Here is a 23843-nt window from a genome sequence, read left to right on the forward strand (position 1 = left end):
GTCTTCAGAGATCGTCGTGGTAATTATACATTTTTTTTATTATCCGATCGTTGTTGTGCAATATTTTCACGGATTCACGAATTTGAAGTTCTTGCGAAGCCCGCGAGGACTGAAGAACTCGCGGAGAAAGTAAGAGGACCAAAAGAAAATCTTCTGTCTTTCTCCTGCTCGCGCGCTCGACCCTTACGTCCGACTATTACGTCGTAAGGCGAGCCTAAACTCTTGTTATCGGTCCCTCGCCTTCTCGCTCCCTCTCACTCTCGCCGTACTCCGACTCTATTATCAGTGACGTGGTCCCTTCGCGCTCCAGGAATCTCAGCGACGCTGGTTTTCGTTCCATCAGCATGTGTTTCAAATTCTATTCTACATTTAATGAAGAAAAATGCCGAGATTCGTGTGCCTTTTCTCGGAGCGTTCGACCATAAAAATTCATGAGATCGATCGATTTCGTGGGAAAGAAATTTTCTGCTGTCATTAAATATTCTCCGCTCAATTTCACTGCTAATTGAAGAGTTTTGAGGTGTATAACGACCTTTTCGAACGTTCCTGTACAAAATAATTCAGTAATTTCTTAATGAGAACGGTAAAATTACAACTTTCTTGAAGTTTCAGCGCGTTGCATAGATTTCGAGGGGTTTCGGAGTCAAATTTATCGATTCGAATGGAAAAATCAAAATTTTATGGACGATGATTAAAATTAATGAAAACGAATTTGTTTCCGAGGGAGCCGGCGCCTCGCGTTACGGTCCCGAAAATGCGATGCTATGGACGAATCGAAAAAAAGATTTTTTTACTAATTACACGTTTTGAGTAACGCAGAAATTTATATTTTGTTTGAGACCTTATATTTGTGGTGGGCGGAAAAATCGAAATTTTTTTATTCGATATCCTTCAAGTACAGTGTCCGAAGAATATTTTCACCAAATTTTATAAAGATCGGAGCATGAGATTCGTACTAAATTTATACCACTCATTTATCATGATAATAATTAGGACCTGGACGAGGGGTTTCGTATTTTCTTGGAGAAACAAAAATTCTAACAAAAAAACCGAAAATTGAGCACGTCGAGAAATGAATTTTTTGTTTAAACTGTCGCCATTTTTTTTTGAATCCAAATTTTTACAAATCCTTCGTCCAGGCCCAAGCTTTTGTTATAATAAATAAGTGGTATAAATTTGGTATGGATCGGATTAATAGTTTTTTAGTAATCGTGTTCACCGTAACTTGAAAAAAGGTGCTACTGGAATACAGCTGGAGTTGCGCCATTTTGAGAAATTTATTGATGAAAAAATGGTACACAAGTGCATGAACATCACAGTTTTTCAATAAACATTTATTTTCTTGTCGAAAAAAAATCAAGAAAATGACGCTTTGCGTTGGGAAGGTCGTTGCGTTTTAAAGTTGGCGGTATGAAAACTGCTCGCAAGGAGGCAACATGGGGGACAGAGTGTAGTTGGCAAGCCTCATTGGAATGGAGGTTCGTCGACACGCAGGCGCGACTGGCGCGATTCACGCGCAGTGCACACCGAAGCTAGCCGTGGCGGTGTGCTTGGCCCGTGTTGAAAAAAAAGAGGAAAAAAGAAACGGCTGGCCCGGAGTAGTTGTTTTGCGTGTAGGAACTTGGTGTGGGCCGTGTCAGGTGTAAGGTTATGTCGTTTCACGGCGACAATGATCGGATGGTGGATCGAGAAGTGATCAGGCCGTAGCGGTCGTGAAGAGTGAGTGGAAGAAAAACAGAGAGAGAGGCGAGAGAGAGGGAAAGAGATCCGTAAGTTCAGCCGGGAGAGTTCTAAGACGATTCCGTGTGTGAATTTTTTTCGTTGGTATTTCGTTGGTGTGTATGCGCGAGGTTGCGCGCACAGGTGTGTCACGCTCCCCCCGTGAGTGTTGCTGCTGTGTGTTTGCTGCATCAACCCTCTGCAGCGCAGTGCAAGCCCTTCGCGTTTCGATATCGTGGAAATATCGCAAATGCGATTGAGCGTGTCGCTCGTGACTCGCGGGAGCGAATTCGCGTGAGTTTTCACTCATTCAGCGGCGGCGTCGTCGTCGTCTCACGAGAAAATTGGTTCAAGGAAGGCCGGTTCCTTATAAACCTCTAGGCCGATGAAGAAATGTCGGTTCTCGCGCGTTCACGAAGCGCCATGGCATCTCGGTGTACAGCTTATGGTAAAAGTCTTTTTTTTTTTTTTTCATTTCCTCAGTGTTTCGATCCCTCACGGTGCTACGCGATTCGTCGAGTTGTCATAGGGCAGGTGTACCCGAGTGATGTGTGCTTTACGAGCGAGTCAGTAAAGGACAACGATAATGTTTATCCTCGTACTTTTTATCGATTGTCCAATAGCCATTTGTTATTATACCGCGAATAGGTGCGCGGGTTTGTTTAGCAATGGCCGCAGTAGCTGGCGGGCTCAAATCCTTCGTCTTTCTCCTCGACGTGTGTGCAGTTTCACGCAAATTCGTAGACGCCCCTCGCACGTATTTCGTCGCGTTCCACGGGGGCAAGTGTCGCTTTCAAAGATAGAATCCCCCGTCTCGTTTTCTTCGCGTTTGAATTCCTAGGATACGCTCCCCGACGTATTCGAGTTCACCACTCGACACACTATTCTCGTATGTATCCGAGTGTGAGCGCAGGCGATCAAGTTCGTACGATGTTTCTTCCTCCCGATCTATCGCACACATTCCAATTTCACTCTTGTATTTAAACCGCACTGATTAATTATTCACTTCGCTCTTCTCCGTCCGTGAATCATCAGCGGATCCCTCAAGTTTATTCTACCGAAAGGTACAACACACTCACGTCTGAAGCATTTCCTTCTCTTGAACTATTTCTAGTTATCCCGTGACTCGGTGCACGAGCCTCCTCACCGCATTTGATGCCTCTCCGACTTGTTTATTTGCGAGTGTGCGCGCGCGCGTGTGCTCTCGAGAACGAATTCTCTTGCATATAAATCATCGAACACAATGGAACAATAAAATCGACTGATTATTGTACAATTAGAGGCGATTAATAACGAGCTTATTTTCTTACAGGAGCAACAGCCAATCTAAAAATGTCACGACCGGGATAACGTACTTGGACGATGAATATGGAACGAATTATTATTAACAATCGTAAGTGGAAAAGCTTTGTTCGTCCGTGTGTGTGTGTGTGCGTGCGTCCAGCGCTCGTAACTTAACCTCACTTTGTTGAATTTTCATTAATCGTTTATGTTTTTCGAGACTAAGCTTCGGAATTGGGACTTTGATCTGCTGGGAGAGTATTGTTAGTTGGCTTGACTGAAACCTCAATAGAAACTGAGCCTCGTGCGCACTGTTAATCCTGTAACGCTACGCTTTTTTCTTGCAAACGAAAGAAAAAAAAAAAAAAAAAACGACAATTGGCTTGGGAAGCTATTATCCGCGTGCGGTTTAATTATAAACCCTTAACCTCCGGTACCTAAACTCAAAGTTCTAGAAATAGACTGGATCTCAAATAGGCCTTTCCAGGCGATCGGAAAACTTGAAACTTCGTGGCTAAGGCCGAGTGAAAGGTAATTAGATGGAGCTTCAAAAATCAACAATTCTAGTTATCTAACTGCGACTTGGTGAAACGTTCGTTCGTTTCAAATGTTTACAAAGCGTCGCGTGCTGTTCGAGGGGGCTCGGAGAGAGCCGATTGTGCGACATTAAACAACGGTACGCGTTTGCTGTATGTTATGTAATGCGGGGAAGACTCGTGCATTCATGAAATTCGAAGGTAAACAATGATTTATTCATGATTCAACTGCTAGCGTACGAGGCTAGCAGTTGTATCAGAATGCAATTAAAACTCGTGCGAAGTGTTCCGCGAGAGAAGGGCCACGCGGTTGAGATGCTCAGGATCGTACGGGGCGATGGGGAAAACGCCGGAACAACACTGGCCGATCGAGTATGAAACTTGTGCTCGAACCAAACGAATTTGCTCTAGTTTCAGGCCCTTCCAAAGCAATGAAGATGAGTTTCTCGTGTTCCTCGCTGCAACGCTCTAGCGACAGTCTAGAGGGTCCCGAGCATGCGAGGATGAGAGTAGACCGGCCGTACAACAGTCTGACGAAAAAAAGGTTCGATTTTAGTGGCTCAGCGAGGTCCGTTCGATTCCGGGGTTCGGTGGCCCAGCGATCGACGACGAGAACTAATCAGCTTCGCGTTGATTACAGGAAAGAACCGAAGCAGGAACACTGTCAACGGACGTGGGGAAGTCGCGATGATTGCAGAGATGATTTCTGGGCAGCGATACGCTCGAATTATCACTACATTATGGATACCGACCTCATTGACAGCTGCAAGGTGGGCGAAAAAAAACGTGGAACGAGAGCGAGTGAAGCACGCTTGCCTCAGGCCAGAAGAGTCAAATAACAGTAAGATTTTTGAGCAGGAAGCCAATGGAGAACTCGTTTGGGACGAGGGAGATGTGTCGACTCTATCCTGGGGCATAAAGGAAGTCAGTTGTCAGTTTTCCGAACTCTATTCTTGGCTCGGAGTACTTCAAGAAATGGTCTACTCGAAGGAAGAAAATTTGCTGGATAAAAGTCTTCGCGCGGTACGCGATAATTTGGTACCGATGAGAGACAGAGAGAGAGAGAGAGAGCTTAAAATAGCACGCGATGTTGCAACCGAGTCTCGACTTGGTCCTTCGGCAACTCGTTTCCATGAACCTTAGCGACGCGAGTTGCACGATTACGGCTATTTTCAAGCCATGCCTCCTCAAGCGTTGCCTGATTAGGCTCATTAATTTAGAATCTTGTTATCCTTTCTCGTTAATCCAGCACCTTCCAACTGTAATTTATCTGCACACAGGCTCACATGGAGGAGCTCCGTCGTAAGGCATACAGGAGAAGATTGTTCAACGAGCAGGCTGGCAAACTGGTATCCCGTGCACCATCATTGAAAGACGAAGTTGCATGGCGAGTTGATCATCTAAACGCTAAATGGGAACTGGTCGAGCAGATAATGGCACCGGTGGCACAGCCAACGTCCGATCAGCAGGACGTTTCCGCAGGTAATTCAATAACGCATTCGTCTCGCGTAGCGGGAGAAAAAAAACTCGAGATCCTGCGGGACGTTAGTCAACTTACCGATTGAGATGTTGGAGAAAACTTTGTGATCGACGCCCGTCGAGAGCGTGGCTAAAGACGCTCGTCTTGAGATCGGCCGTCGGTACAGAAGCTCCCTCGATCAGAGCTCGCGATAAATCCAATTTTTTTATTTCCCATTAGATTTCGAGCACGAAGTAAAATGCTTGCGAAAGTGGCTCCGCGAAATGGAATCCCGACTGCAGCCTCTCAGCTTTCGCGTTGACTGGACGAGATCCGAGCTCGAGGAAAAGGCTACCGAGCACATGGTAAGTTAGAATCAACGATAATTCTATTAATCGTCGACCAAGAGATTTCCAAAGCCCGCAGACAGGATTCAGCAGCATTTCGGTTGAGAATAACTCGCGCGATCAAGGGAGGGGGCTTGTAATGATGCTGTAAAGAAAGCACGACTCGGCTCTACGAGCGCAGAGAATCTCCGGGAGGCCGTTAGCTAAATGGCTTCCAAGGAGTTTCTATTCCAAAGATTTATACCCAATCGCTCGCGACTGACAAGCCTACATCTGTTAAATCCAAGTATCGAACAAAGAAACGTCAAAGTAGTAGCCGCGTGGAATAGAGCTCGATGGGCTGTTGTATCGCGAGTAGAATGTTATTTGATCGCTAACGTCGGACTTCAAGTACGTGCTCGGTGAGTTATCAAGGAGTCACGATCGTTTTCCCCATTTTTTGTTGTCCCCCCGTGTCCATACTTCGCGTCGCTTTTGTTTTTCGTACTCGTTGCGTCTATCGCGGTTACCGTAGATTAAGTACACTTCGAGAAAGTTGTACGAAGCTCGTTTGACGCGCGGGGCGAGGCTGGGAGCTCCTCCGTCCCTCGAGTTCCTCGTAGCGCCGAACAATACCGGGCCTGCCTTCTTGTCTACGGCGCAGGGGTTCCCTCGGATACGGCTCCCAAGCTCCCCGGAGCATTAGACGCCGTTGCAACGCGCGCGTACATCAAGCGAGAAAGCGCGCCCGGACGCTTTTAAGGCCCATTTTTCAACCTCCGAAGCAGCTTTCTTTCGTTGGAAATTTTTACAAACCCGCGCTCTCACTACCGAGCACAACCGCCAACGCTCCTAATCGAGCAAAAACTTGAATCGAATATGCGCCTACCTCGTCTGATATACCAAGTGCAGACGTATCATTATGAGAGGCGTTGTAAAAATGTCGAGAACATCGGAGCCGAGAGGCGTGTGTCTGTATAAATTCATTAGGAACGTATGCACACCGCATTATTTATAGTGGACCACCCCGGCGGTGTACAAACGAAGCAACATTTTCTTCGTGCGGCTGCTGCTCGCTACCGCGTACGTACTTGGAAAAGCGTGCAAAAAATATTGTTTACTTTGCATCCGTAACGCCGGGAGAACGGCGAATCTTTGCTGGCTCTGTTTACTTTGATCGTGACTGCATTTGTGCGAAGCGGACATTCGTACGGGCCCGGAGGGCAAAATCGTAAAACAGAAATCTTCGGAGTGCCACTTGGAATCGATCGTTGAATGTGACGAGAGCACTTTCGCCATGGAAGTAATAGAGGGACTCGTGACACGGATAAAAAATGATCCGTCAAGCTGTGTATCAATAATTTTCAAGCTGGCCAACTCTCGCGGTAGTTGGAGAGCATAACAGTCGTTCCATTGTTACCGCAGTCATCGATCACTTCCCTCTTCGCATTAGCATTCTTGGGTCAATGCCTGGTTTTGCATCGAATCTCAATCGACCTATCAGTTTGCCCAATATTTTTAATGCCCGATCTAATAATACGATTGTTGCGTAGTGCACGGTGTTTCCGGTGGAATTGCAAATGCCGAAGGATCCATGTTGTAACACGAGGCAGGAGAACAACGCAATAGGAAATTGAGGCTAACGCGATCGAAGCGTCGGGCGATTTGCGGTTTTATATTAGCTGCTGCGAAGGTTCGCTCGCGAATCAATTTCACAGAAGGAACATGCGAGGATAAATTCGTTACAACGAGGGACGTATGATTGCGCGTTGGCTCGGCCGAGAAAAGGAAAGAAAAGGAACGACGCTGCTGGAGAAGAAGCCGATGAGCGATCGCAGACTTCCTAGACACTTGGGATTTATTATCGCAAAAACAGGGAGATCCTCTCTCTCTCTCTCTCTCTCTCTCTCTCTTTTCCCTCGACGATGCGTGTCTCCCTCGCAGCTGAAGCTCTTACGAGTGCTATCGTTGTACGTGATGACGATGATCGCGTTCATAACTCTGCGAAAGGAGCTGCTCCGCGGGCACGCATTCGCGCATCATGCCAGGGGGGCAACGGTAGTTGCAACATCTGGGCCAGGCCGCGAGTCTAATTGTTTACTGAGAAGCAGACGGCGCGCGCGCCTGCCTTCGTCCTCCTTGAGTACGAGAACGCCCGCAGCGAAAACTTACTCTTAACGTCGCTTCGCAGTCGTCGTCGTCGTCGTCGTCGTCGTCGTCCTGTGGGGACGAATGAGACGAGGAATAACCTCGCGGCGGTACAACCTTAAAACGCCGTATCTCTTACGCGCGTGCTTCCTCTCTGTCTGTTGGTACCGCTACTCTCTCTCTCTCTCTGTGCAAAATCGTTATTCATCCGGCGGGTAGTGGGTCACAACGCGACTTTTCTCATCGCACGTGAATGCTTGTTACACGCACTTAATAAACTCGCGAGGATTAACGCCTCGCGCTACCGCTCGGCAAACTGGCCGACGACCTCTGGCCGTTTCCCTTGCCTTTTCCCCGCGTTCCTTACTTCGGTCATCTCGATCCTGATCCTATCTGACGAACGAGCTCATTTTCGAAATTACCCTCGCTGAGGAAGTCGGCTGTGTAACTACGGACAATTATTCTAACGAGTCTCGAGCATTCTAACTGTTTCTACAACATTTCAAATAATTCTTCTACCGATTACTTTTGATAATGATTGGGAAGGCTCCGCTGTGGACCCACTATTCATAATCGTTTGAGAAAATTATGCTCAAAGCTTTCTCATTCCGAGCGAGCACTTGGACTCTTTGTCCGTGCTTGATATGGATCTTGGCTGTCCGAGGCTCCCCGTCCGGATCGACAGATGAAATCGACGTCTTGCGTGCCTCGTAACAAAGACTCGACCCAAATCGAAGTTAGAAAAAACATCCTTGCTACGTAGGTTCTCGCACAAAATGATTGTCCAGGGGCGGGGGGACGTTGGGACGACGATCGAAGTCGAGTGCGGAGCAAGAAAATTTATAGCTTCGTTCCCCCCTTCCCGCTCGGGATTTCGTGGCAAGCCGCCGTAGCATTCGCACCGGAACACAAAGCATTTTTGAGCCTCGATTTCTTTTCGCTTCTCCGCCGTTATACAGCGCTCTCGATTAATTTTTACGAAAAAAACAACATTCGTTGGGGAGAATCTTCTTCCCGCGGGGGATTTCATGCTCGATAAGAAGCGCTCGAAATAACAATAATAAATATCTCGTTTAATTAAGCAGGACTGTCCACAAATCATCCGAGCCCCAGTAACGTTAGTGCGAGAAAACATTTCTGGGTCATAGCGCGACCAATCGTTAATTACCGAAATATCAATCACTCGATGGCTCTGCGTCGCTGGAATTAGCGCACGGGGAGCGTTAAATCGGCGTGTACCAACGTAGATTCCGAACGAGGGCTGGAGAAGAAGAGGGAGAAGCGCGGCAGCGAGTCAAATAAAAGACTGTGATCCAGCGAGTTGCAGGGGTCAAAGTTCACGGCGTGTGTTCCACGCTGAATCGCGAAGATCGCGTCCTTCCAACGGCACATATCCGATCGAGCACGAAATTAGTGTTGCCATTCGCAGTGTACGAGAAGTCAAAGGATTACAGTACAGCAAGGAGTGCGCGCACGCGCGGGTTTGTGTGCATATCCGAGATATGAAATAACGAAGGAGCGAGAGCCAGGACTACGATCGTTTCGACCATTCCAAGTGGCTTTATTCAAGAGAGACGACGCACAATACGACGAGCGGGTTTTGTACCCCGGCGTGGATGTTGTTGCGGTACTACACAACGCCGATTCTACAGATGTATGTTAATTATAGTGGAAGCTCATGCCGAGCGAGGACTCTTGTTCCGAACTCTCGCGCAGGCCCCTCGCCGTAACGATACTCAGTGCCATGGAACACAATCCTCTCGACACCCACACTTGCAGACACACGTACGCACACACCGGTTTCACCGATCGTTAATTTCGTTGGAAGACATAGACCTTCTATGAACATGGCGTCTAAGCAAGCTTGCGCTTATAATGCCATAGCGCTCGGGCCTGTGCCATTATTGTCTGGGTAAATACGTTCATCTTTACACTGCGGGTGTTCTGCTCCGAGGAAACCGTTTTATGTGCTTAAAGGTTCGAACTTGTTTGTAGAAATAGAAATAGACGAAAGTGAATCGGTCCTTTAGACGAATCGGGCCTCTTCTTCTGCCATTCTGAGACCCTTCGAGCAACGGCTAATTAATAGTTTTAGAATAATCGACGCTGACTTTGGAGCAGCGATTGACGGATTCCGAGGACGCGCATCGGTCCCTCGGCTGGCGGAATATTCTCAGGAAATTCGGGTACGTTCGGCGTGGAAAGTCCCGTGCTTATAATAAAGTTTGCCTCTCTCTTGTCCTTTTGTTCGTGAGCATACGAACGTAATGTCCGCTAAAACATGCTACGAGAATTTTGTCCCTTTGCGCTCGGTAACTTCGAACATCTTAAGATCTGCCAGGATAATTTCTCTTGGCTCTGCGCCCGTACGAGCTCTTAATACATTCGATTTTACACGTAGACGATCGAGACGTCGATATTTTCGATGTCACCGGACAAGAGCATTGCGGCACGGTTTATCGTACTGATACTCGATGAAAGTGCAGCAACAATGTACGCGGTGAAAATGTGCCTAACTTCTGAGAAGTCGCGGTTGTACAGGAAAAGCTTCTGCTTCTGCCATTTGTCCAACTTCTATGAGTTCGATAGCCCTTTATTTTAATCGTTGCTACGGATTCCTTAAATTTTTTTCTACCTGTGAGACACTTTGTACCAGGAATTTAGAATTATTTAGTACATGAATTATTGAATAGAAATGTTTCAATTCTTCATTAAATGTTCGATAGCCTGACTTGAAATTTGGCCAATCTATTCGCACGCACTTTAACTCGGCTGTTATTTAAAATCATTTGTTTGTAGAATATTCGGGTTCGTGAAAGGAGTACCTCAAGTTTTTGATCTATCGAAACGATCTTCGACGCAACGTTGCGTTTCGCGGTATCACCCTGAATGTTTCGTTGTTTTTAATACTCATCGAGTTTTCTTTCCAAGCAATATATTTAACGTTGCAATGAGTTATACGAGCCTGTGTTGTTATATACGAGCATCCTGTACGAGAGCGATGACTGCGTCCTCGGCGAGTATATAGAGAGATACAGGATCGTTGGAGGGCGAGATATCGATGGGCGATAAGGAGGCCCGATGTGTGTATTCCGCTCTATCGATCGATATCGTTCTCCTGTGCAGCAGCTTTGTCGTGCTGTTGCATAAGAGAGTCTGGGCTTCTTTGGTGCGTGTTAGATCGGGGCCTCAATCCCGCGTCGATGCCCGATCCTGCTCGTGTGCAGCTAGAAGAGTGAAAGTTTCGAGACTCGAAGCTAGCGGGCAATTCTTACGGAGGCGCAAACCCGAGGAGATGGCTACGTGACTCACGAAGAGACGAGAGGAAAAAATAGAGGGAGGGGAGGTGGAGTAACACAATGGGTGTAGAAGAATCCGTTAAAGGACCGGGGGCCTCTTGTGGCGACTCTGCGAGAGGAAGCGAGACGCGTGGAGAAAGGGGGGACCGCGCGCGGAGGGACAACCAATTGAAACAATTACCGGAGTTGCGAGAGTGGTGGATGCTGTGTGTCAAGAGTCGAGCTCAGGGAGACAAGAGAAAGATGAATTATTCACGTTGGATCGTTCATCCTTGTTCGCGTCCATGTGGATTTTTATTTCTTCTCGTTTACAGATCGAAGATGACGATTAATTTTCCATGAACGTATATCTCCCGGTAGATCTGATTTATCGCGCGTTCTCGCGAACCACGAGATTTTTATAGTTGCCTTTTGGTTGCAATTACGATTAGATAGTCACGCGATAGCGATGTATCCGACCTCGTACCTTGCGCTAGTGCAGCTCTGGTTCACCGGTGGCTCTTGTCAACTGATTTTCTTGAGTTTTACGATGCGACGACTGCTCCTACTTTGCCGCGGTCTTATGCAACCGGCAAACAGCGTTCAGTCTCCGTCTGAAACAGCAAAGACAAAGAAATGTGAAACTCACGGTCTAATGGCACGGGCATACGCGCACAGGCCTGAAGACAAATTCGCAGTACTGAGAGAGAAGCGCAGGCGAGTGAAAAAGAGGCACGCGATTGGTGAGAATCGACAGAATGAACGACGCGATAAGTATACAGAGGTTGGGAATGCTGGCGGGAGGAGAGAGGGAGACGGGAGATCTTGAGAGCAGCGGGGCATGGTCGGAGCTCGCGATTATTAGCTCGCGGAGAAGGGCTCCCTGCGGAACAGGCTAACCCCTTGAATAATGCGAAAGATATTACGACGAAATATTCAACGCGAAGTAACTCAATCTCGCTCCGTTTTGATGGCTCATTGAGCGTTGGTTAAAAGCTTTGTGAATATTGATTTAAATAGCTCAATGAACTTTGCTATTTGAAATACCTGGGATAAAGTTGATGAAGTCAACAATGCGAAACATTCCGAAGGAGTCAAACAAGAATTTATGGTTTCTTTGTGAAGGAGGCACACCACGCTCGGGAGGCGTCTTGTCGAGTAATCCAAGATAAGAATATACGAGTTTTCGTCGTGCTCGTTTTTCTCTTTCACTTGCGAAACTCTTAGACCATATGTAAAGCTAGATTTCCAGGAGAGGAAAGGTCCCTCACACGCGCGCAAACGTCCAATGGATTCTCGTACTCTTGGCCTTGACTCTCCGCTGACCCCGGAGCAGGAGAAGCGCGAGTCTCCTTGCGGCACGGTGCAACGTAAGATCGTCTATAACCGCCGCTAGACCTTGCGTTAAACTTGCACTAGGATGTCGAGAGCCACCCGCATAGCGTGCCAACGACATCAACGGGAGAGATGAGAAACCGAGGGAACATTAACGGTCGAGTGAAAGAAGCGAAAGAAGGAGAATATACCGTGCGGTAGAAAGAGGGCATCAGCGTCACTCAAGTCCGTGAATCTTCGGGCTGTCGCATTCGCGTTCCTTACAGTGGAGAGATACCGGCGTCTCTGTCGTCCGGTGAAAAGTATCGTCGACTCGGCCGGAACAGATAACATTCGACTAGCAACGAAGAGCATAGTGACTGCGTGATACCAACCCCATACAGTCGAGAGTCAAGTTGAACGTCAAAGACGATCAACGAGCCTTGCGGACTCGATGTAGTCAGCGAATATGTTGTTGGCAATCTAGCATGGAAAAGAGAGAGAAATCGTCGAGCAGAGGACTGAAACGTGGGCGTTTTTTGTCGGCGTCTATACTCGCAGACGAGACGCTCTCGTTGCGCTACTGTGGGAGAACGAACGAAGCGCGGCTGATGAGACTTCTCCGGTCTGTGCGCACCGAGCACATGCTAAACTGGCTCGGGTTGTCTCTTTGCGGTCCGTTCCAATCGCCCTTAGCATCTCTGCTTCTTTCCCCCCTCGCTCTTTCTCTCTCCTCGCCGCCCTTTTTCTCGCTGTACCGTTTCTTTAGGATCCTCCGGAGTTTCGTTCGTGTATCGAAGAGCGGCGTTGAGAAAGCCACGATGATAAAAACACGGGGACGTTGCGTTACTCTCGTTCTTGTCTAAGATCACATTCCGCCTGTGTGGGAACGTCAAAAAACGGTTTTTCAGCGGGTGCGATTCGGTGCAGGAAAAAACTCGAAGCAATTACAAGCCTTTCAGCTGTGTTCGTCGCGCGACGAGAAAAGTATATATTCAAGCATCGTTGGAGTTCGAGGCTTCGATTCACGTGTGAGAACACACGTGGCTCAGCCCCCGTCGAACATCTGCATTCGAATGAAGCAAAAAAGGTCGGGCATTTTTTTCCGAACGCCGCAACATCGAGGCGGTTATGATCAGCGAGCTGTTCGAGGCTGTCACGAAGACCAGAACTCTGTGTATGGCAATTGGCATGCAACTCGATCAACGTCCGCGCTCGGTCCGATGGGTTCGAGAAACGCAGAGCTTCATTGGAAAGTAGTTCTCTATGACGGGCTTTGAGCGAGACGGCAAAAGTTGACTGATGTCGAACTTGCACCGCACAAGCGCGTTTCCGACGATCCGCTCTCTCGTTGAGAGCAAGTGAGTCAAGATTCCGTGAACCACTTGCGGCCAAGTTTTTTTTCATCTTCTCCCCCATCGTCGGTACGAGCACACGCTGATTATCGAGGATGCGAGAGTTCAAGAGACTAATTAGAGCGTCGAGGGAACTGGGCTAGTGTCCAGGTCACGCGGTCGATCTGCTTCGCGTCTGGATCGTCGAGACACGTAAACGGATCTCTTCCGATAGATGTCCTTCGATCAGATAATACGTTACTCAATCGCGTTTGCACGAGCCTGTCACAGATCCTTTTGTAAATACGCATGCCCTAGAGATGTTTTCCCCGCTCTTTGCTACGAATTTCCAAGAAACCTCGGAGCGTATTGTTTCGCTGGCATAGATGCGGTCCCTGGGCGGAGTGCCACAAGGATAAAACGACCGCACACGTGTGTGTATATCAAAACGCGGCTCCTCGATCACCGTACACTTCTCCGTGCGTATCAACTTCGGGCGATCTCAGCTTGGTTCTCTCGGCACCGAGGCTAGAGCCGAGCGGAGTGAACGTCTGCGCGAATCCCGTTTTTCATAGTACGCGGCTTTTTTTTCTCTCGGAGTTTTGAAAACACAGCGCTTGAACGGAGCGCCCTTTGAAATTCGTTCTACAGGTGACTCAAGCTCCCAGAGTCCTTCGCGGAGTGTCCGTGTGTGCTGCTGCCCGTGCCACGGGTTTAATTCTTTAGCTGGTGTGCAAAGCGAGCACCCGACACAGGCCAGGCGAGTCCGAGGAGAAGGAACGATCGTGGCGCAAGGGACGTATATTCGCGTGTGCTGGCAGTTAACAGCCGACGAAACTATACTGTAGTTTGGCCCCGAAGGATCTCGTGTGGACAGGCAGCGCAAAAGATTCGGGGCTCGGGCAAGAGTCGCTGCTTGGCCACCACCGCATACGTCGCTCCGATTTAGCTGAGCTTTGTCTTTGAGGCAGCCCACTCCGGAGAGTATCACAATGTACATATGTCGAGTTGGCGCGTACGGTATTTCGAATGCGAACTGTACCAAACAAACCAGGACCTCGGAGGTTCGCTGAAGCGATGACAGAACCAGCGTGTGTAGAAAACTTTACCGCACCCACGCTCAGAAAAGGAGAATAAAAAAACAGAGAGCCGGTCCAGCCTAGTATCTATTGGTACACATTAATTTCACTCTCCTTTTCTTTCTCTCTCTCTCTCTCTCTCTCTCTCCACGACGTTCGCCGAGTTCTGTCTACCCACTGCTCCAGATCCTTGGCACATAGAGATTCTCGACAACGAGATACATCTTCGGACACGTTGAAAGAGAAAGATTCTCTCAACATAATGTTTGTAGTCCGTTGAAAAGGCTGTTTCCCAGCTGGCTACGGAGATCCGTGGAGATGTTTTTCGAGACGTGCCTCTTTTGTTTTCATAAACTGAATATAAAGAAATAGAAAGCCTCGCTCGTAGAGCAGCATAGCTCGCTGGCAATAATCTCCCTGCTTTTATCACTTGCCTCGTGTTGGGTTTAACCGCGCGGCGAAGAGAATATTCTCTTCGGCCACGGGAGAATGGCGAGGGGGAGCGAGGAGCAGCATGTGTCGAGGGTTCGGAGGCAAAGGGCCCAGCGATCGGACGAGCGTACGGTAACGGCCCTGCACCAAGTTTCTCCGCTTCGATCTCGCAAGCCAGTTGGCGATTGTAGCAGCCGAAGGGGGCTGCTGCTGCTGCTGTATACCGAGCGGAAGCTGCCGCGGATCGTCGTCGGGGTTGTCGGAGCAAAGTCTCCTTCGGAGCAAACGACGACTGCGCGAGTTCTTCGCGGCAAAGGGGAGAACAAGAGGAAGCGGAGAAACGATCATCACCACCACACGCCTCTTCTGGCCTCACCGATCTACAGACACTCGCATACGCGCGTATGAGGATACAGATATCCACGTATGCGCGCCAGTCTCTCTTACGTAGCAGTGCGAGCCCCGTGATCCGAGAAAACCGAAGTCCGCCGAACTCGAGCCTCGGCAAGGTTCGACTCGCTCGAGCGCGATTGTCGAGTTTGTGCAGGGCTGCCTCGCGCCTACCGGCCAGCCAGCCGGCTTGCCAGAGTTAGCCGTTCCACGGCCGTTGGTGGATCTAACCGACGCAGCCGTTCTCGATTCACCGACCGATACGCCGAGACTCGTTTCTTTTCTTTATCATTCCGCGCGCGCTAACTACACACGCAGCACGTAAATACAGCGGTGTGTATATGGCGTTTAATAAGTACGCGAACTCGACGCGACCGCAGCGATTACTTTGAGCGTGCCGAGCACACCGGTCCAGTGGTCCCCCTTTCAATCCTGTTTCTCCGATTTCGATGAGGAATTTGATTTTTTCTTGATCGACATCTCCCTCTCCGTCCGCAAAGCCCCGGGATGTGTGCTGCAAAAGCTGCGAATTTGGTGCCGTCATCGGAGAATAAATGTGGTCGAATCGTGATGAACGCGTTTCGACGAGCGGAGTAAAAAGGGCTTTGGAATCCGGCGGGCCTCGTCGAGTTTGTTTGGTTAAACAATCGGCCGATCGCGTTTAAATGTTGGTTAAATTAGTCACGATTTTCTCCATGTATTTTGCCCGTTACGGTTTTGTCGTCGGAGTAGCAAATTCGCTACGTGAAATCGTGATGCCGGCTGGACGCGTGTGTAAACGGGGGGCGATGACGGTGCGAGCTTAGAATTCTAGATCTCATCGTACATGCCGGGCCTCGAATCCTTCGCTCCCTGTGAGCTCTGAGCGATCTTGGCAAAAGCGGAGTGCGCGAACCACACTCGTACGAATAACAGCGATAAATAAAAGAGCGGCGCTCCGAGTTGTGCACCACCTCGGCCTCCACTTTCGTGATCACTTTCTTAGAAAACTTATCCAATGCCATCCTCGTACCATTGCCACCGACGCACTTGCTCCAGCGCAACTAGAAGAGGCTGCTGCAAACACTCGGCTTTCCACGAAAAACGAGAGGAATCTTCTCTTTTTCTCTCCTTCGCGTTCATTCGCTCGTTCTATTCTTGATTCACGGCGTTTTGCCGGCGCTGCTGCCGCTGCTAGTTCTGCGTACTACCGGAAGCTCTTCACTTCCTGCAACGGTGAAAAGGAATCTTTTGTCCGCCTCGACGGATTTGTGTGTACCTCGCGAGGAAAACAACATAATTGAGCAGTTTTCGTTCTCTGAAATATTTGTGCCTCTACGATCCTCGTATAATTCATCGTCTTTTCTTCAAGTGGATGAACACGATTCGATCGAATGGCACTTCACGCCTGTTGTCAAAACGCGCAATAAATTTTCTCTCTCTCTCTCTCTTCTGCTCCTTTGTCACAAGTGGGACTCGATTTTTTGTCTTGCTTCCCCGCTCTTTTTATTCGTTTCTTATCTCGCAACGATTACAACCGGAAAGTGCAGTCGAGCAACAACTTTTATCGATATCCTCATCGAGTTCTCCCCGCGCGGCTCCATGCTAAGCGATTTAACGCTCGCTGATCTCGCGCAATCTTCTCGCAAAAGAAGATAAATTCGATATTGCGTGCACGTAAGCTGATACGGTGCTAAATACGTATTTTAGTCGTCGCTATTGAGCGCCGCTGCAACCGATTCGTCCGAGAAGAAGAGACGGGCCGCGAAGAACCGTGCAGGGAGGAGAAAAACAAACACGAATCTACATATCTATATATACACTCGTGAAATTGCCGGCTTGTGTGTTTTCGGCATGCCGGCGGCATCGAATCTCAACGATCAAGTGCCACGATGACGTCTCCTATTCGCTGATTCTTTCACGACGAATTTTCCACTCGAAAGACGACAAGTGTCTCGTAAGCTGCGACATTTGCGGCAATTTAATTCGCAATTATTGGTTGGATTCTTGTGCGCGTTGTTTCGAGTGTATACGCTCATTATCTGGTGAATACGGTGCCGTCGTTTCTCGTGTAACGACGCTCAATGGACAACACATTTTGGTGAGTCACTCCATGTTCCATTTCGCTATAAAACAATCGTATTCACGCGATTCGTATTAGCGAACCTTGGCTCTAAGCGTAGCAATTGTCGCCCAATTGTCTCCGTGAGAACCTGACAGTCGGGCGGCGTGCTTATCTATCGATAGCGTAACTATTAGCTCGTGAGATGTAATGGCAATAATAGCTCTGGCAACGTGTCATCGGGGGGCCTCGTCGCACCGGGAAACATTGAAAGAAACAGGTGCGTTGAGAGCAGAGGACGGTGCAAAAAATCAAAGAACATCGTTACGATAAATATCGTTGAGTCGATACGAAAAAGAGTGAAAAAGGAATGAGGTGAACGGCCAGAAGTAACGAAACGTTCAAATAAGTCGGGCAACAACGAAAACTCCGCAGGGCCACCGAATAACCGCAGAGCCTGTAAAATAGAGGCACGACAAAGGGAAAACGAGTCATGTAGGAAAAAAATGGAAAAAGTATACACGAGCCGAAGAGCAGGGCATCGAAGTGTCAGGAACAATTCATTCGAGACCGTGTTCGCTGTCACATTATTTTTCCCCGTTTGATATATCCGCCGTAGAATCGATCGGCGTTCGGCATGATTGGACTATTGTGTAACTTCTTCTCCAACAAAGGATCGAATTTCCGGAAATATATTTGTGGCCGCGTGTACATTAATGTTTTGAGCAGCAGCACGAGGCGGAGACGCCATATTCATTAGATAGTTTACAAGCAGGTAATTTCGGCAGGCGATTTATCTCCGTCTGCTTAACGAGCGACGTTAGTGGGCAGTAAAATGGATTTTTCGAAAGTATGTTGATCGCGAGAGGCGCTCTAGTGCGAGAGCGGAAGGTGAGCGCGAGATCGTTCGTCAAACTTTTCCATCACGAGTCATCGCGTATATCATATTTAACGAATTACTTGATTACGGGAGGCTCTCGTCCGGGTCGAAAGGCGCGAGGGGGAAGCACACGAGCGGGTCTTCTTTCCATCACGCGCTCCTCTCTCGCGTCGGCTCATCCGGGATAAATGTCACGCAGTGCTCTTCGAGTCGTCTCTTTCTTTAGCTTACGGCACAGGCGCGCCGATGAGAAAGATCCGTAGCAAGGATATCGAGGTTGATCGCTCGTGCAGGGCGCACACACACGCGCCCGCGCGCCAGCGAGCAAGTGAAGATATACAAGCACGTGGAGTGGCGCGTTCTCTCTGTTGCGGGAAGAACTCGCGCGCGAGTCGTGCGACATTCGCGGTCGTTGAAGTCGGTCGCTCGAGGTCGAGCGAGTTCACGCGCGCGCATGCTGCGACAACCGAGACGATGACGACGACGCCGCCTCGTACATCGAGACATTGGCAAGACCGTGTACGAAGAGAAACGAGGGCTCTCCTGAGCTCTGCGCTCGCTCCGTCGTTCAAACGAGCGAGCATCCTGATGGAGCGCTCGAGTGAGCCTTTTTCGGGCTCACTTTTAAACTCACTGTGAATAACAGTCCGCGCGAGCCATTCTTCAATCCCCCATTCTTTAACTTCTCGCCTCCCCCCGCTCTGTTCTCGGTATTATGAGAAATTGAACTTGGAGAAATTGACCCTGAGACTTCTCGTGTCACGTATCCCCCCGCGGGAAAAGCGATTATTTCTACATGTTAAATTCCCGCAATGAATCTTCCCCCGCCGCGGTGACACATTTACGCCGAGCAAATCCCAAAGAGCGACACATACCGTTACAAAAGTAGGAGGAAAAAACAAGCGGCGAACCCATCGCAGCGCGCTTCTCGCGTCTCATTCCGTTGGCCATTATTAATAGCGATGCTCGCTGAATTTGTCACGTTCGGGCCTAAGTCTCGCCAATTTTATTCCTTAATTTCTGGAGCAAGTGGACGATTCCTCCGCGAGTGCCGAGCAGCTATGCACAATTTGCGAAATACATACCAATACAAACGAATTAAGTGCAATTTATATCTGCAAAGTGCCTTTCTCTCCGTTACCTCCGTCTCTGCAAACGTTTCTCTCATCCAGTTATGTATGCATGTATCTGTACGCATACATATTTACTCGCTTTACCGATGAATGTTATTTTTTATATATTTTTTTTAAAAACCGCACGGATCCGTTATAGGAGTATAAGCTTAATCCGTAAAACAGCTCACGATGCTGCTGCTGCTGCTGCTGCTGCTGTCGTTGATGCTGCTGTGGGGCGCATAAGTATTCTCTTGATGGAACGCGCTTGCTTATATCCTCAAGTCAGTCAAGTCAGTCCTTTTCCGCCTACGGACCTCCTGCGCTCCTGTCGCCCTTTCTCGTTCGACTCGCCTCTTCTTTCTCGCTTCATCGTTTTCTCGCTTCGTCTTGCGAGAGCTGCCTTGAATTATACGAGAAAGAAGAGAGTCTGCCACGAAGTCACGTGGGTCACGGGTCGACCACCCGCATAAATTACGTTCCCGGTACCCTTCTGCTGCTCCCTTATATACCATGCTCCACCACTTTTGTATATATAAACACACTTTTTTCGATTCCCATCTATCCTGGTACAGTATTAGTCGTTCCGATCGCTCTTGCACTCTCATAGTCTTGAACGCGCCCGCGCGTATCCTTCGTAGATGAAGAGAATTTCTAACAGTTTAACATCGTCGATTTCTCCGCACCTCTTTCTCTCGAAGGTTATCCGCGCCTCTGTCGTTTATTGCCTCGCGCATATCCGGCTCTATTTTCATCCGGCAACAGTCCGAAAGCCCATTACCAACAGTTTTACATGAAAAAGAGCTTGCACCGCCTCCGCGGGGTTCCTATCTCGGAGTTTCTCCTTTTTCTTCGAAATTTTCCATCTCCGGAGGGTCGTCGTTTCTCCAAGATAATCGATGGATTATCCCTCCAAATTTATCCTTCGTATCGCTTTTCTTGTTTTTCTTTCCAGAGAAAAAGGCATGCGGAGAGAGAGAGAGAGAGGCGCCGTTGTAAAGGGCGCTTCGTCCTCTCGTCAGTTTTTCACGCTCCGAATATGAAAGGAATTCGAAAATAAACGATACTTTTTTCACCGCAGGAACAAACGGACGAATTTATGTTTGTATCCGTACATACAACTCCGCATATTACACGTTAATATGGACACAAGCAAGCCCAATCGTACGATTCCTCGGTGCGACGTCTTTTCCAAAAATATCCGTCGCTTCGTGGGGTATGCGGGCAGCAGAGACGAGCACGCGTTGAACCGTCGACGACGTTCGTTGTCCTCGTAGAACATACTTCTTCGTACGATGTGACGACGAACCGAACGAGAGTTCTTTCCGCACGCGGAACTACTCGCCTGCTCCGCTCAACGAAATCTCGTAAAATCGCTCGTACGCTATTTCAACCGCGGCATATGATAATACTTGAGCATAGTTTTCGGACACCTGGCCGGGAGGAAATACTTGGCCGACAGGTTTTGAAGGAACGGGACCAGGCCAGCCGGCTTATTTTGGCTACCGCCTCGGATCTTTTTACACTACTGCTTGCTCCATTTTCCCCTTAATCCTGAGACTTTGTTCGGTCTCGTCGCGATTCATCGTTCGAGAAATCGCGTGGTTATGGCACTTTGAGAATGGAAAATACGAAATGGTCGTTGAAATGGAAAGTGAACGAAATGGTTCGTTTGCAAAGTCCAATTATATTTTTAATTGCGTTTCTTCCTTCTTCCATTACACCGACTGAAAGCTCTTGATAAAACTTCATCTTCGTATGGTACATGACGCCGCTCCGAATCCGGAAATCAATCAACTTTTTTTCGAGTTACGAGTTAGACAACCTGCTGCCACGGTTTTTCATACATTCTGGGCGTCGTGCGAATGCTCCGCTCCAGTGATAATGAGTTTGTACAAAAAACAAGTTCGCTGAATAAAGGTTTCATACTTCCCTCGAAATTCAATTATTCTCGGTCCATACGTGATGGCGATTAATGACGCATCATTTTGTAGAAACACGATTCCTTGCTCTGTTATATTGAAACCATGTCAATCCGAGGAATCGCCAGTTTTCTTCAGATCCTAACGAACACTCCTCCGGAGCGAATGAAAGTTTGAAAATTACCGTTAAGGCAATAGGTTCGATCTCGAATGTTTGGAATTTTTACAGTGCAAAGTCTAAATAAACGTGAAAAGAAAATAAAATTTTTGTTACTATGCGAAGAAGATTATACTTTTATTAAATTTTACACCCCTTACTCTAAAAATTCCAAACATTCGACTTCTGTTCTCGATTCTTATTGAAGTAACGGTAATTTTGATTTTTAGTACCCCCGAAAATAACGTACGAGATTCTAACGATGCTTATTTATCGAAGAGAAGTCTTTATTTATCAGGTCTCTTTTTCTCTCTCGATGATTACTCGGCTACTCGAGATCGAGCGCGTGCCATCGCCGCGAGGGACTCGTGTGCGTGTCTCTGGTAAACTCACTTCGGAGTAAGGTGAAGAAAGATGGAGAGAGAGAGAGAGAGGTTCATGGGTGCGTTACGTTTTCTCGATGCGCTCTGTATGTCGCGTGCCCACCGGGAATACAGGAGAGGCACACGAGTTACGAGATTGCCGTAGAATCTCTCGTACGAGGAACGACGAGGGAAGAGACGAGGACGGAGTAGCAGAAGTAGCAAGTAGCTCGTCATCGCCGCGCGTCTCGAGGCTCTTTTCTCGTATGTGAGTGCCCACTCATGAGCCAAAGACTCTCGCGTCACTATAAGTACTTTGCGAGCTCCCGACGAGAGAGAAAGAGAGAGAGAGGCTGCGTGCGGAAATTCCCTCCGAGTAAATTCAACGGGCGATGCAATGGGCTCGGTATTCGGTATACTTAGACTAGGGGAATAAACGATGCTGGCACAGACGCTTCCTATAAACTGCTTAAGGTATAAACCCGATACACGATCACAGTCGTCGAATCAAATTTATTTATTACCAATTCACTATTTTTTTCGACCTCTTCGACTTTTATGATTTGTTCCATCTTTAGGTCTACGGTCAGATGTTGGAACGAGCTGTAGAATAAAATTGAACGTTTGAAAGTCTAGTCTCTTCGTGTACGATTCTTTCAGGGCAGCAAAACATGTGTGATAAGCGTTTAAGAAATTTGAATTTTGCCCCTTTTTCGTGTTTATCAAGAGCATACAAGGGAAAAAAGGGACTCTTCAATAGCTCAAAAGAAAGAAAGATACTGTTCTCTATTAATTTTACGAAGACAAGTTATTTGAATTCGATGAAACATGATTATGTCCCGATCCTTTTTCGCATCGTGTCATTGCTAATCGAGACATTTGGACACCAATAAAATTCGTTCATAAAAATTTTGATGGTTAATAAAAATAATTGAAAGACTTGAAATTTCTCTTGTACGAAAGTCTAAAATACGTCGCGATGAGACACACGAGAATGCTAGATTTCCTCGATCGATTATTTGATTACACAAAATTATGGATATTCGTAATTGCGACTACTTCGAAAAAAATCGTTTCCTGCTACCTAATTTTCGCTCCCGCGAATCGATTTATGGTTCCAAAGAAAATGAGAGTTGTAGCCGTGATTGTTTTCACGAGTGATCATATACGAATCGAATTTTCTCTGATTCAGCCCACATCGAGCCAAATGCAAATAAAATGAGAGATAAAAAGTCGAGTGAGTGATAAAAAAAGCATTGGGAGAAAGACGCGGCGTGTGTGACTCACGCATCTTCGATAAGTAAAAGGTTTCTGGCGAGGAGAGTGCAGCTGCAGGTTGCACCGGTGCATAATGACGGTTTGCGCAAGTTCGCGGTGGCAAAAGAGGCAAAAGCGTGTGTGCGTTTGTGTGTTGGGCGAGTAACGTCGGTGTCTGCTGCTGGGATAGGTAAAAAAAAAAGAAATAAAGCCCTATGCAACGTTAAGTTATCTGCACGTGTATATAAAGTACACGTATTACATGCTATACACGGGAGTTGTGTATACCGATGTATGTGGCCGCTGCAGTTTGCACGTGGAGTGCGTGCACGTTGAATGCTCTTGGTAAAATGAATTGCAATGCTGGATTCTCCCAGCGGGAGAATGGCTTCCTACTTAGCAGGAAGAAGAAGTTCCCTGTTATTGCTCTCGGTGATTTTTCTTCGAGGTTTTTTCTTCTTCTTTCCTTCCATCTAATACCACGTGTGTACGAAGATTCGAATGATTGAGGGACAGCGAATCGAATGCAATTATTACAGGTTTATATGATTTTTCCTTCAATTTTCTAGCATCACTCCTATATTTTCCAGATTGAATTAAATCTTTTTTATTTCTTTTTATCGTTGCTGAATCATTACTCTCGATGGAGAGTGAATTCATATTATGCGATTATGAACGGTGCGATATTATGAGCGAATACAAACGCGTGTGTGAAAATTTGTTCCCAGGCACGCGCAATACAAATAAATTGAAACTGAAGGAAACAATTTTTGTAAAGCACCCATGAATACTGCGCGTTCGAGTCGATCAGTATCG

General features: G+C 47.7%; 1 protein-coding gene across 4 annotated transcripts in view; it reads left to right on the plus strand.

The window, feature by feature from the left end:
- Positions 1-23843, plus strand: part of klar (klarsicht) — a 100165-nt gene continuing 76322 nt past the window's right edge. The window contains exons 1-7 of one of the 4 annotated variants that reach the window (XM_043412838.1): positions 1-19; positions 3032-3112; positions 3948-4104; positions 4177-4306; positions 4395-4559; positions 4817-5018; positions 5236-5360. In XM_043412838.1, coding sequence (XP_043268773.1) covers positions 3082-3112; positions 3948-4104; positions 4177-4306; positions 4395-4559; positions 4817-5018; positions 5236-5360 — 810 coding nt within the window. In that variant the 5' untranslated portion in view covers positions 1-19; positions 3032-3081. Of the gene's footprint in view, positions 20-1510; positions 2168-3031; positions 3113-3947; positions 4105-4176; positions 4307-4394; positions 4560-4816; positions 5019-5235; positions 5361-23843 lie in introns of those variants that run through there. The other 3 variants (XM_043412837.1, XM_043412840.1, XM_043412839.1) reach the window with 3 other exon arrangements.

Source organism: Venturia canescens, chromosome 2 (genome assembly GCF_019457755.1).
Source record: "Venturia canescens isolate UGA chromosome 2, ASM1945775v1, whole genome shotgun sequence".
In the NCBI taxonomy this organism is placed as follows: Eukaryota; Metazoa; Arthropoda; class Insecta; order Hymenoptera; family Ichneumonidae; genus Venturia; species Venturia canescens.